This window comes from Falco peregrinus, chromosome 7 (assembly GCF_023634155.1).
Source record: "Falco peregrinus isolate bFalPer1 chromosome 7, bFalPer1.pri, whole genome shotgun sequence".
NCBI lineage: Eukaryota > Metazoa > Chordata > Aves > Falconiformes > Falconidae > Falco > Falco peregrinus.
In genome coordinates this window covers 84518643-84533283 of record NC_073727.1, presented here as the reverse complement: position 1 = coordinate 84533283, position 14641 = coordinate 84518643, and the positions used below count along the sequence as shown (strand labels likewise).

Here is a 14641-nt window from a genome sequence, read left to right as displayed (position 1 = left end):
GAATATTGCAAGTAGGATATTTACTGTTATGGCAAGAATGGAACAAATATCTACCTGCTGGGTGGCAATTAAGGATGTGCTTATAGATTAGGTACATTCAGAGTGTTGATTTTGCACGTTGCAAAAGTTTGGGTTTAATGTACTGATTTTATTGTACAGTTTGGTGTTAATGTACTGCTGAATTCTGAGAACAAATGCCAAGGTTGGTTGAAGCAGGCTCCCCAAACAAAGGGTTTGGATAGGCTTTGCCATTTTCATGTATACATGTATTACCAGCTCTTAGACTGAGATAACAAAAGGAAAAGTAAGTTGCAATCTGTAGCATGGGAAATGATTGATAGGCATGCAATATATGCTATGACTGCATATGACCAAAAAACTTACAGGTCATAGAGTGTGGTAGTAGAAATCCTGGATTGCCTATGGCAATGGAAAGTATTCACCTCATGCATTTAGTCTGAAATACTTGTTTACATTATAGTACAAAAAAGAGAAAAGGGTACCTTCCAGAGTCCCGCTCAGTCTTTCTCCATAGTTTGTGGAGGGTCCCCAGAGGACTAATTTCAAATAGACACATAACTTTTAGACACAGTGAAACAGTATGTTACCCATGGGTAATGTGATCATCTGTGTGACTGATGTCAGCACAATTCAGTACCCTTGGCTCTTGGGTCAAATCTTCAAGTTTCATCAGGTTGGCCAGTCTCCCTGTCACCACATCGGTGCAGTAGGGAGAATCCTCCCAAGCTGATGATGCTGGTACTGTTAAAGGTGTGGAAGGAGCTGTTGCCATGTAGTCATCTTTCAGCTTGAGGACCACATGGGTAGGAGCAGCTATGGGTCAAGAAAAGCACCTACCCAGGATGAAACTGGGAGAGAAGGAAAACATAGATGTCAGGCATCTGTGTATCAGCAACTGCAAGCCAAGTAGGCACTTAGTAGCCAGCTCATCAGAGGAAAGATTTACTTTTTTGAGTTGTCATAATGTAGAAGATGCTTTTTCTTTTTTTTTTTTTTTAATTGCCCACAAACAAGCCTCAAGTTTGCACCTTCTTTGCAGTCGTTCTGCAGAAAGGTGCCTTCTGCCATTTCTTTCTGCTCACGTCCATTTGTGTTGCATTATCTTGGACTGTTTCTTTAGGTTTCATTTATACCATTGCAGTGCTAGAAGCGAGGACCTTAGCATTGAGATTGGCCTCTGCCATCCTCTAAGCAATTCTGTGTTATAGTTTTTATTTATTTAAAATATTTGTGTTATTTATCATGCTAGGGAAGAGAAATTTGTTGCTCAGTTTTATCACAAGCCCAGAATACGGTAGTTGGTAATCTGTTCAGTCTCTGAAAGGCAACAATAAAATCTGTTAAGCATATCAGGTTATGAAGTCCCCTCAGGATTTCACAGCTTACTAACCTGTATTTGGTTAAGTACTTATTTTAGACAGATGGAATTTTTGGCAGCCATTGAAATTCCTCTTCTACCTACATGAAAATCATATCTCAATATCTGATTTTTCAAATGTAAATATTGTGCATTGGAGACTGCATACTTGGAGACTGTACTTTATAAAATTATTGCAGTTAGCTTTTATTTGGCATTTTATTTGGAATCATTCTGGTTAGCAACATATTCACATCAGCTGATACTATGCTTGTCTAAAATTCACTCAGAAATAGAGATTCCATGTTAGTTATTCCACTGGCAGCATTGCAGGCATCCTTGATTAGAGTTATACCACTACTGACTCACAGCATCTACTATACATGTGAATTAACTTGTTAAGTAGAATTTCAGATACGGTTGGGTAAAACTTAGTGATTTTTTTATTTAAAAACAAGATCACTGTCATGCATGGAATTTTTAATTCCTGTGGCCATAATTTCTAATTTGAAAAATGCAGCTGCACATTGATACATCTGTAGAAGACGGACAAGATTGATGAAGGCAGTAATTAACAAGATTAATTTTGCTACTATGAGTCATCCAAGGGATTAGAGCTCTGAAGTGTTTTTAATCTATAGCATAGGTAAACTGTGTTGAAAATTGTCATCTGTCATAAAAATATGTTCAACAAATTGGAAAGCGATGTTGTAAACTGCTGTTGTCTCCTTCCAAATAGTTCCCATAGCCAGAGCTTTCCTAAGTAGGCCTCTTGCAGGGTCAACACATCCCAAGGGAGTTTTAAACTAATAAAAATGGCTCAGAAATAGCCATGGACGAAAAAAACCCTCTGAATATTTGTTCAGCTTTGGCTCTACAGTTTAAGCTGTGTTTCACACTGCTGTTTGGTCTTGTCTGCAAGCAGCAACCAAGAGAGCTGAGACGGGTCTCTCTGCCCAGGCGCGATGTCCCTGCTAGGGGACTGAGTCAGGGGAGGTACAGATCACAACCAGCGTGGTTTAGTAAGTCTGTTATTAATTTAGCTGTTGTTACTGACAGAATCAAGCTACTACAGATAACTGCCAGTTGAGCCAGCTTGCAGTTCGCTCATGCACATGTTCATTGTAGCCCCCGGGTGGGAGCAGCAGCCCTGGGGAGGGCAGCCCCAGGGGCTTGTACTGATGCGCCTTTGAGCTGGGTGTTCAGAGAGTCCCTCGGGGCCCCTGGTTTCATCAGGTATCTCTCCACAGTCCTTGTCTGGATGCAGCAGCCACCCCCTGGATGTGGTCTGAGTTGCGCGGTTTGAGGGGAGCGTGTGCTGGGGTCCTCGTGCACAGCTGACGACTCTGGGTGTGAGGAGTTTTTCAGCTCTTGTGGAGTGAGCAGCATGACCTGTCTCTGGAGCTCAGCAGATCTTGGGAGGCTTCACATGCTGCCTCTCGGCGGGCACAGTGTTGCCTCCTGTGTTCTGGAAGGTACTTTCTATCCACGGACAAGGGGGCCTATGGAGCAGCACGTTCACACCAGCTCATGCTTGCTAAACTGTGGGATTGTTACTCTCACCTGAGAAGCGGGAGGCTAGGCACCTCTGCAGATCTTGCTCTAACACAGCTCTCCCTGAGCATCTTAACCATTTCAGCTGCAGGTGCTGTAAGACGTACAGGTTTGGGAGGTTGGTGCTGGGCGTTTCTGTCCCCTTACATGTACTTTGTAGATAATTTTATGTCTTTAAAATTATGTGAAATATGCTTTTAAGACAACCAGCGTACAAATGCAGCTCTAGTTTTTTGCATTTTTTTGGTTGCTTTTAGATTAAAAATTCCTGTAATAATATGAAGGATTCAGGGTAAGATGATTTTTAATGGGACGTGTGGATTGAGGCATCAAAAGGACAATCGGGGCTTGATGCAGCAGTCCACATGTAAGCATCTAGTGCCCTTTGAGATACAGAGGAGTGTTGTGCCTGGCTTTCATCTGTTGCTGTGCAAGTCTCCCATGCAGCTGATTTATAGCTGATATCATTGCCATAACGAGCTATTCAGTGTTGATTTCTCCAGCACCTTCCAGCCTCTCAGCTGACAGCAGGTGCCTATGTGTACAAATCTGGATTTGATCTATAGTCGGTATAGTCATTGGAGCAGTTGGAATTACTGACTACAAGGTAACTATTCTAGGGTGAGCTGGATCTTTAGGCTTTTTATTTTAATCAGTACTAAATACTCTATATTTATCATGGAAGGGATAGCTACCTACATTGCGTATGAACACCTAATTTAGTGTCTAACTAGATTCAGTCCCATCCTACATTATACTACAGCATGTGATATATTTTTATATATCATTATCTGGGTGACTTGTTTTACTTGTGACTTGTTCAGCTTGTTATTGTCTGCTGTTTGTGTAATACAGCCTTCACAGACTTAACGTGAGGAGGGATTGTGCAATGCAAAAAGATTTTACTGCGTATATGTATAATAAAACATATATACAAAAAGTTACTTAAAATAGGTTTGCTTACTTACTCAGATAATTGCTTACAGTAGGTTAAAGGAAGGCTGCTAAATTAGAAATGCTATGATGAGTCATTTCTGATGTGCTGGTCTGAATCATGCTTGTATGCAATCACTCTATCAGCTCACTGCAAGGCTGCCAAGCTGCCCACACATTCCCATGATGAATTTGCCAAGAGAAGTCTGATTTCCTTCTGGCCATCTGCATCAGTTTTGAGTCATAAGTCCCTGGATGTGTTTATTAGCTACTGTATTTATTTGTCCTTTATTTGTTGGAAGCTGGTTTTGACTTTTGTTTCAGTTTCCCCTGTTGACTTTTTAAGTTGGCTTTTGAAAATCGTATGGACCTAGAATTGAGCTGTGAATATACTTCAGATCTCTCAGCTTTCCTGAAAACTGCAAAAAAATTGTGCATTCAACAGGCTGCAGCAGATAAATCACAACTCTGGAAAAACAGCCTTGAAATTATAAATGCCAAATGGCAGAATGTAGTTCTTCAACTTAAATACTTGTTAAAAAGCTGTGTTTAAAAAATATGCATAAACCAGAACCTCTGCCTTTTGGTATTTTATAGTTGAAACTAGGACAGTTCCTTCTTTGCTTATACAGTCAGTGCTGTGCCCATCAACTATACAACTTTTTTTTTTTATTATTATTTTTATTTACCTTCAGTGTGTCTTGCAGTCTCACAAGTCCTGATGCATGCCTGTTCACAAGTCCTTTATCTAAACTGGGTTCTGCAGTTTGCACTTCACCAGTCCTCCTTTTCTGACTTTCTCCTTCCCCCTGCCAGCCAGGGTGGTTACCTGTATGTGCCTGGCCTTTCCAAGCTCCAGTGCAGGCACTTGGTAGCAGGATTCGCTGCTGTTTTAGGGATCTCGGCTCTGGGCCAAGGTACCTGTGTGCTAGGTACTGTGTAAAGACAACAAACCCACAGTTCCTCTGCCTAAGAAGTGAGTGGATTGCTAATCACCATTTTTAAACCTTAATCCAAAATGCAGAATCCATAACTGATCGATGTGCCCCACTAAATGCCCATGTGGGGATCTGAGCATCGTTTTGGGGAAAAAACTACTGTAGTGTTTTTTTTTTTTTTTTTTAAATGGCAGTTCTGTCTCATCAGTGACTTTTCTACTTGCAGTCTGAGAGTATCTTAAACAAGATTTCATTGCAAATGGTTGCTAATCTTTGCTTCTGAAAATTCATTGAGCTTTTTTCTGTGTGGGTTACCAGAGGGTTACAACAGAAGGTTTGCGTTTTCATATTCAGTTTTCATTTCTTAACTCAAGGCTACACATCTTCAAACTGTGGTAACTTTCTGTTGCTGATCATACCCTTTCTTCTTACCAACTTGTAATTGTACTTGTCATCTTTCTCCCTTGTCTTCAAGAGTACCATTTAAAAGAGACTTTTTGTCTCTAAAATTTTAATAATCCTGATTTTTTATCATCAAAATTGGATTCTGCTATTCAAGGCCGTATTTTGCATATAGTTTTTACAACAAATCATTCCTAAGAAGGCATGTGAAGCTCTGAGTTAATGTAAATTGTTGGTTTGCAGAGCTAAATTTTTCCTCAGGTCCGAAAGAAGACCCTTGGTGACAGAAAATTATGTGTGAATTTGCACTGTTAAAAAAATTACTCCCCTCTCCTTACCTGCAGGGATGCTTTGTGTGACTAGTCTGGCCTAAAGTGCTGGCTGCAGAAGAGATGTTCACGCAGATAGCTGCATTAGTCTCGCCTGTGCTTATAATATTTTTTGTCAGTCATGACAAGAATGGGTAGAGAACTAACACTAACATCTTTAGCCACATGTAATGCTCCAAGCCCAGTGCCTTGCCATGAACCACATTTGTTTTCAGCAGAATGAGTTTATTACACAGAGTGCGCTCAGATTAGTTATTCTAACTATTTCCTGGGGTATTGTGCCTTGAAATGAGCGTTGGGCATGTAGTATTTAAAGTATTTGTATGGTTTCTCTGAAGTCATGTTCAGATAATAAAAACGCGAAATGGAAGGCAAATGATTGTAAAATGTGATTTTTGCCTGTTTTTAAGGTGGTTTGTTAAAAATACTAATTATATAAAATCTCAATTGGATGTGCAGATCATTAAACTCTTAAATGTAGCTTATAGCACTTGATAAATCATGTGCGCTATATTTTTATAGAGATTTTATAAAAAATTCTTTGAACATGTAAAATTTTGCACGGTTGTATTCTGGGGTTTTTTTGGGGTTTGGCTTTTTTTTAATATTCTGTTCTTAAGGGGGCTTATGATATTTTGGGTGCCTGAAACTCTTTAAGTAGCTTATACCTAGCAGGACTATACATACATTTTGTTGCTTCCTCAGCCTAAGAGATTTTCCTTAAAATAAAGCAAAAGAAAATTGTTTTCTTAATTTTGACTTGGATTCTTCCTTAACAGTACTAGTTATGCATATCAAAGATCATGCTTTCCTAAGGACTGTGTCTAGTTCTGCAGTTGAATTTCTCCTGAAGCCTTGTGCGTAAAATGGTGTGAGCGGTAAGAGGTGATATGCGACTGGCAACTACTGATTTGTCATTTGACACATCTTGGGGGAAAAAACCTCTTCTCCAGTAACCAGAAAATGTTTTTGGTCTTTTAGCCAAGAGCATTCATCTTGTTTGCATTTCCTTTTTTTTTTTTTTTTTTTTTTTTTTTTTTAAGAATATGGAAATGTAGGGTTCTACAAGTCCATTGGTTCAAAGAATTGGTTCAGCTCTTGAGCAGACTTGTATTTCAGGAAGCTGTGGGATTTTCTCTGAGCTTTGCCTGGCAGAGTGCTCCCTGACCTCTTTTACTCTGCTCAGGGTTACTTTTATGATTTAGATACATAGAATGAGTTTTTTAATGGAGAGGTTTTTTACTCTTTGATGGACTCTGAGACAATGATGAACCTGCTTGCCTGTTGTTCCCAAAATACTTCAGAGAGTGTGATTTTTCTTTAGTAATACCTTAGAACAGCAATCCAAAAGATCTCTTTCTTGTAGAATAGATGGTACTTCTAGATATACCTCCTTGCTATACCTTTTTACCTTGCTCTTCATTTCTTCCCTCCCCCCTCCACAGACACAGTCAGCTCAAATATATACGTGGGCGCTTGAGTTTGGATGTTGGTGTTGATGATTGTTTCCTTAGTTCCAGGGATGACCTGGAGTTTTACGGGTCTTGATCTTCTCCTACCAGAGGCTGAGGAGAGAGTCACTGAGTCAGAGAACCTTGGATGTGGCTCTTTCTGCATGCTGTCAACCTAATGGCTTTGCGGCATACCTGCAGTGAGGCCAAGAGAAGGAAATAAGTTTTTTTTCCTAAATGAGTAGGAGTTTCTAAAACCAGAAATTTTGGCCTACTGAAACAAAAGAGGGCTAAGTCCTGAAAGAAACTGGGGGAGGATCCCTGCAATGAATACTGTTTGGAGATGGTTCTGGCTCCTTTAGTGAAGCTGAATCTTGTTAGTGTGCAAACAGGATACACACATTACTTTAGTGCACTGTCTTTTTTTCTTAAGAAGTCTTTATAAACTTAGCAATTAGATGAGCTTCAGATATGCTATCTAAACAAAAACTATGTCAATGCAATCTGATTTGCGTTAAGGGGTAAGACTTGTCTGAACATAGGCTGAAACAGCTCTTGAAATATTTTGAACGTGCTCTCTGTTTTCTCAAACACTGCCAGAGAATTCAATTGAAAGCCAGTGCAAAAAGCTATCTGATACAAGATGATGTTGTGCTGTTTATTCTGTTTTATGGCTTTTCAGTACTGCAACTGAACACGTATATATGTCACAATAAAACAATCTTGTAGTTGAGGGGTTTGGGGGGAAAAAAGAGAGGCTGGGCAGACAATATATAGTTAAGAGCTGAGCTGATAAACCTGTAGAGATTAAATAATGAAAGACTACTGAGTAATCTGCAGTAATAGCAATCACTGCTACAATTAGAAAACTTCACAACATTACAAACGGAGAGACGGATTCAGAATTAAATGCGTTTGCAGTGAGTCAAACTTCTTGAAAATGAAAATGGAAAAAACAGACTCAAAGAGCTTTCTGCACAATTGAGAATGCAAGAGGGAATTTGTGTCTAAGGAACAATAAAAAACCCCAACCCAACAGCTTGACCAAAAAGTTTGTGAGAAAAGAGGATGATGAGGGTTTGAAGAACAACTTGATTTTACCAAAACCAGAGCATATAAAGGAGCATATAAACACAACCATTGAAGAACTGCAACCCCCTACATGGGAGGCTTAATAATAACTATACTTTTAATTTCTATGTTGGATATGTTATCTTTTGATGGCATAGAGCAGTGAATATATCAAAACGATTTAGGCAGAGGTTAATATTTATGGTTGTGGTCTCATGCCCTTGTGCTGCTTTTAGATTGTCACACCGTTGTTCTTCTTGGACAACTTATTTGTAATTCAGAGTGAAAAATAAGAATGCCCACGGCTCTTGCTACAACTGGGGAGGACTTTAGATGGTGGAAGTGTGTCCCGTCCAGGTGAGCACAAAGTGCGGCTCTCGGGAAGAGAAAGGAGTGTGTAAACCAAGCTGGACCTAGAGCCCTCTCTGCTGGATGCCTGGGAAACGGCACTTGAAACAGGAGAAAACCAAGAATTCTGACGTAGAAGCGAGAATCTGAGAAGTTAGTGGAAGAAATCTAGACATAAACCATCAAATTTATGTAGCTGAGCTCTTTCTATTGTAAGCAGATGAAATAGCATACGCATATTTCATAAAATGGCCGTCTTTTATTATATCATCAGGTGGTATGTTTTCATGATAATTCTTTTGAGAATGTGTATGGTATGTGAGGGGGGGAAAGGAACTAACATTCCATCTGAGAAATTTGAAAAATTCATAATACATGTGCCAAATAAGACTGTGCAAGTGGAGAATTTTCAAACCAGGTATAGCAGGAGGTATAGATGGGTGCTGCATTTTTGTAGTAATGTCCAAAAGAAATTAACATTTACTGTAGAAGCTGTAGCAATATGTGGAAAACATGCTATTCCAAGACAAAGTGCTTTTTTAGAAAGGCACTTGGCAAGATGCATCAACTTTTCCAGTGTCTAAATAAAATTTATTTTCCAGTAAGAGGGGCAACTTTATCGTGGTAATTAAAGTACATATCTTATTCCTAAAGTGAAGGAAAACACAGACCTTTGTGAATGTTATTCTTTCAGAAAATTTAACTAGTAGTAACAGGGGAGAGATGCAGAGAATAATTGGATTGCCACTTCATTGCCAGCACTGAGAAATCCACTAAAACTACGCAGCTCCCAAAAGTCCAGCCATTTGGAACTCATGCTGAAGTGTATGTGCATGTAAGCACGCGTGCATAGCTTTTATGTGTGTTTTTTTAAAGCCAAGAAGAGTCTACCGGAGATAAGAGGGATCAACTTTGAATAAACTCCTGAGGAGTGTTGACTGTCTCTTCCTCCATGGTCTTTTCAAGATGTGATAGCAGCTGAAGACACTCGTTACGTATCTGGCCACAGAAAATTCATGGAGGGTCAAGAAAAGACAGGGTTTGTGTATGCTGTTGGAAACCTTTGAAATCTTGAGTGCATGGAAAACTATAGCAAAACAGTTACTGACCTTTATTAAACTTGGTTTCCCTCCATGTCTATGTGTGGGGGAAGCATGTTCTGGAAATGTTTGATGTTCTGTGAAATGTTCATTATGAAATTTTTCTTTTCCTTTTTTTGGGTCATCATTTCACTTTAGGGTAATAACTTGATTAATGACGTTTTAGTGCAGACAGTGTGGTGGGGTTGCCTTAAGCGTTTGTTTTTTCCTACTTTTTTCCAAGCAACAATGACATAACCACTTGAAATTTATTTAGATTAAGAATGGTATATGAAGTGTAGAGTAATAAAAGACAGGAAGGTTTTGTAGTATTCTTTTGTTCTTAAGAATGAGCCCTGTGAGGTGACTATTTCTGAAAATAGAAAAGACGCCTGTCCAGGTAATCAAACTAGCTGGTATGTATTTATCATGTTGTATCACTCACTAGGTGGTGTGTGAAGGGCAGTAATGGCGTTGTGTAAGGGATCGTGAATTTGTTCTCTGGAAAAGGCAAGAGTAGTGCAAATGTACACTGAAGGATGCGTTTTATATTTGTGCTTTTTCTTTACCTAGGTTTTCCTATCACTTGTTGACCTAGCTAATTCTGATGGTAGCACAAACAAAGAAATTTTAGAAGTATATTTATAGAGGTAGTTGTGAAAGTATCTTAGTAGTATTCATTTTCCACAGGAGAGTAAATGCAGGAACATTCCCATTGCCATTTTTTCCTCTTTCATATTGCCCAAGGTGTTTTCTCAGATATTTTTTCATAAAAAACAATGTACTTTGTATATAGTGGTACAGTAGGTGTTGAATGTCAGGTAAGTGTGTAATGGCTTGTCTACATATGTGTATACACACACATATGTATATCTTCTTGACAGAGTAATGAATGCTATCTAATCTCTAGTACATTAACTTTTGAATATGTTTAAGCTACGTGATAACCATGTTGCAAAGATTATAGACATTTTTGGTGTTAACCTAAGAGAGACCTCGAAGACAGATCTGCCAGTACGGATTCTACCATAGAAGCAGTGCAGGGCGATGCTAAAGGAGAGCTGTAATGTGTGTCAAGCCACCAACCAGTGGCTCTAGTGTGAAGCCAATGTTTAGATTTCATAAGTCGCATATGGAAGAAACTCCTCTGACATTCTTTATATCCCCTAAAACTATCAAAGGTCTGATGCTATCCGTCAGTCCTGCCTGGCTGTAGTTGCCACAGCAAAACAAAAAATCAGCAGTCAGGCTGTTCGATACTGGTGTGCTAAACCCATGGTCATGTTTCTGCTGTAAAGGCATCTGCTTCTTACAATAGCTTGGGTAATTTCCGAAGATATTTTAGACAGACCTTATTAAAAAGCAGCTGTTTGGCAGTCTCTGTCAATCCACAAGCTGCATGTAAGTGTTGAGCATTCTGTGACTGCCCATGTAACATACTAAATACTTTTACATGTCCTTTCTGAATGCAGTAAAGGAAATCCAGTCAGTCTGTATAGGTTTTTCTTACTGTAATGGAATTTGAATTTGAAAAACAAGTTTGCATTGCTATGGCCATGTTTCTGTTGACTGACTTCAGTAGGTGCTCAATCAGGCTTTTTGACTATAAAATGATAGACATGACTATATTGTATCACAGAGTTCTGTTGAAAATTCACATGAACGTCTGAGATATACTAATGGTCTTGAAAATTTTCCAGATACCAAAAGCATAATGTTTACACTGAAAATGAATATTATCCATGCTTTGTGTTTAGAAAGTGGCCAAACAAATGAGTAAGTGAGAATATACTGCTGCTGTCTTCTTCAGCTGTAACTTAATATTTTTACTGGTAATAGTCCTGCAGTGTCAGAGGTCCTTAACATATTCTGTGCTGGGCTGGAGTTATTGTACTGTACGGGCCTGTTCTCTTATGACTCAATAAAAACTTTTTCCAAAATCATTGCATAATTACTAATTCTGTTTAATAATTACGTTTTCGAATGCTGACCTTACCTGTCCTTTATTTTGCTGCAGAATTTTCTTAAAAGGGACGTGTCTCATATATATGTATAAAAAATGTTTTTTATTTTTCTATTTTTCAGGGCATGGCTTTTACCTTGGAGGAGAGACAACAGTTGAATATCCATGGATTATTGCCACCTTGCTTTCTTGGTCAAGATGCCCAGGTTTATGGTATTCTGAAGAATTTTGAAAGACTGACATCTGACCTAGACCGGTAAAGTATGGCTATGAAACTTTACCCCAGTTATCAAACCATAATCCCTTTTTTCTTTTTTTATGGTAGTACAGACGAAATGTTGTGGGTTTTTTTTCAAGCTGTGGTGGTTGATGGCTGGGAATCATTAAGCTAAATACATACTTTTTTGCTAGAATGCTTTCTTCAGAAAATCAACTCCCAATTTTAAATTGCAATATTCCAGTGCCGTTCACATGAACTTATTATTTCAATAACTAAATGATACAAAGGTCATCAGAAGCAAATGAACTCTAAAGTTTTAGTGAAACTAATAGTCACTAACGTTTTTACATGCATATAGATACATATGCATTAAAACAAATATATAAAATCTGTATGTACTATAGTGTTGTTGTGTTTGATTTTTTTTAAAGAAAAAAGCTGTGGAGGGCTTTAAACATTTATGAATACTCTGATAGTTGGGTTTTTCCCCCCTCAGTGTTTTATAGGCCCTAGGATGCTACTACTTTATTTTTACCCCCATGCCTTGCTTTTTTCTCTGTTGTGGGTTGTCTTGTTATTTGTATGTAATAACATGGCTTTCAGATACCTGTCTGTTGGTAGCAAGGCTTTTCTATAATTTAAAGTTGCCACAATCTTTGTTTTTTAGGGAGGCAGGATAGGATGAGCACAGCCTTCCTTGTAAGTGAAGAGCTCATGACTGTGTTATCTGTTCTAAATGCTCTCAGGGAGGGCATTATCAGTTAGCACAAGAGTAGTAGCTTCCCAGGCTGGAATGTTTTAGTCTGAGTCCTTGCATGTAGCAAAGCGTAAAATCTCATGGAGACCCCACCAAGCATTGACATTACCATAGGAGAAAACAGTCTCTGTCCTTCTGTCCTCATCTCCTCCTTACTTCTGCCTTGAAGTATTCCCTTCATGATACAGTTTGTCATTTCATGTGTTTCAGGGCATTTAAAACTTTAAGGCTGTTTCAGTTGTTTGATTCTACTTGAATTGCTGGAATTTCTTTCTACCTGTAACTTAAAAGCAAGGGGAAAAAAAAAAAAAAAAAGGCCTTTTACCCCATTATTTTGTTTTTCTTAACTAGCAAAGAAGTTTTGCTCTTACTTCAGGTCATAGGAGAAAATGACTTGTATTTCTCAATACTTCAAGATTGAAAGTTACTAGTCTAGCTATGTGAAATTCAAGAGGAGAGCAGCAGTATTTCCAAAATATTAATTAAATATTGTTTTAGGAAAAAAAAAAGTGGATATTTAAATGGCTTTTCACTAAAATTAGGAATTCCTGCAGGAAAGGAAAAAAAGAAGTAATCTGTCAGTTTTAAATGACAGAGTATGAAAAGCTTGATTTGAACCACAATAAAACACCGTATACTGAAGTTTTGATTGCACTGGGACTCATCAAATAAAAATAACTGTCTCTGAGTATTGTGGGAATACTTTGCAGAAAACTTGCTTTATCATGTTAAAAGAAAGGAAAGAAAAATCTGTCTGTCTTGAGGGTGGGGAAGGAAAAAAAACCTTTTTTTTTTGAGTACACTTAATGCATGTATGATAGACACAAATAATACACAAGTATAAATAAATATAACTATGTTTAGAAAGAAATGTAAATAAAAAGGCTTTCCAGAAGCCATTTGCTTCAGGTGCTTTTTTTCCCCCAAAATCTGTCCCTTTTAAGCTTAATGACTGTATGTAATTAATTAAACAAAACCTCAATACCATTATTTCCTACCTATGAGTGTTCTTTTGCACTTTCTCTTTTCCAGATAAATAGTTCGGTATGGAAGAAATTTATTTCCTTCTTCTGTGACCAGACATTCTTAAAACAGAAGTACAAACATAAACATATTACATCCGTGTGTCTTGAGCATTAGGCTTTAGCTTGCCATTTTATACCATAAAGCCAGTTTTTAGTATAACGTCTTTTTTTGGTATAAAGGTTATATTTTACTGTGCAGCTTTGCAGTGCAAATGTGTTGTTGTTAATAGGGTTTAGTGATGTACTTTGGCTGAGAAAACTAGTAAGTCTTTGGTTCATAGGAATAACTTGAAACTATGAAAAGTTAGTTGTTCTTACTGTGTGATCACTAGTCAAAATACTTCAATTAAGAATTTATTAATTAACAAAAGAAAAAAAAAATTAAAAGCTATGTTTATTTACCAGTCTTATTCTGTGGCGTGTAGCAGTGGGGTTTTCTCAACCATAATTTTTGCTCCAGCCATAATTTTAGTCTGAATAAACTGTGTGGCTGCATTTATAATGCAGGGTGAGCTGGGATGGAGTCTCCAACCTTGGAGATATTAAAATCCTGAGTGAACATGCTCCTGGACAACCTGCTCTCGTTGACTGCTTTGAGCAGGGGATTGGGTGTGGGAACTCCAAAGGTCACTTTCAGCCTTAGCCAGTCTATGATTGTGTGATGCAGGTCCACAGCAGTTAAAAAATAAGAGGTAATCTTTGATCAGTGCAGATTTGTGTAAATGAAATCAGGCTGGTCCTTAAACAATTAAATTTGTATAAATCCACAAGTCCCCCTCAAATGAAACTGTTTCTTTAAGAAGTCATATTTGTATTCTATGTGAACACCTAGCAGGCCAAGATTGACTATTCATGTCATGCCACGTTGTGATAAAAAAACATTTGCCTCTCATATTAGTGGGGCATTATATTGCTGTGGTGTTTTCTCCATTTTTTAGCAAAATAAAATCATTTGTTCATTACATGGGTAAGTTTATATTTAAGACCACTGATTGAAAGACTTGGTAACATCAGCACGCAGAAGATGCTTCCTTTTAAGCCTATCAATGGTTGCATCTTGGGCTCCGTTGCAGAGATAAAATGCTTGTGTGAATTGAGCATGGAAAAACGTGCACATTGAAATGTTATTTGCAGCTGTGTTGGTAAGTCAGGTGTCTGACAATTTTATTGTGGTATGTCAGTAGAGACCCTGC

General features: G+C 38.2%; 1 protein-coding gene across 1 annotated transcript in view; it reads left to right on the top strand.

The window, feature by feature from the left end:
* Positions 1–14641, top strand: part of ME1 (malic enzyme 1) — a 185188-nt gene that overhangs the window by 36163 nt on the left and 134384 nt on the right. Inside the window, exon 2 of the mRNA XM_055810717.1 lies at positions 11569–11702. Within this exon, the coding sequence (XP_055666692.1) occupies positions 11569–11702 (134 nt within the window). The remainder of the gene's footprint in view (positions 1–11568; positions 11703–14641) is intronic.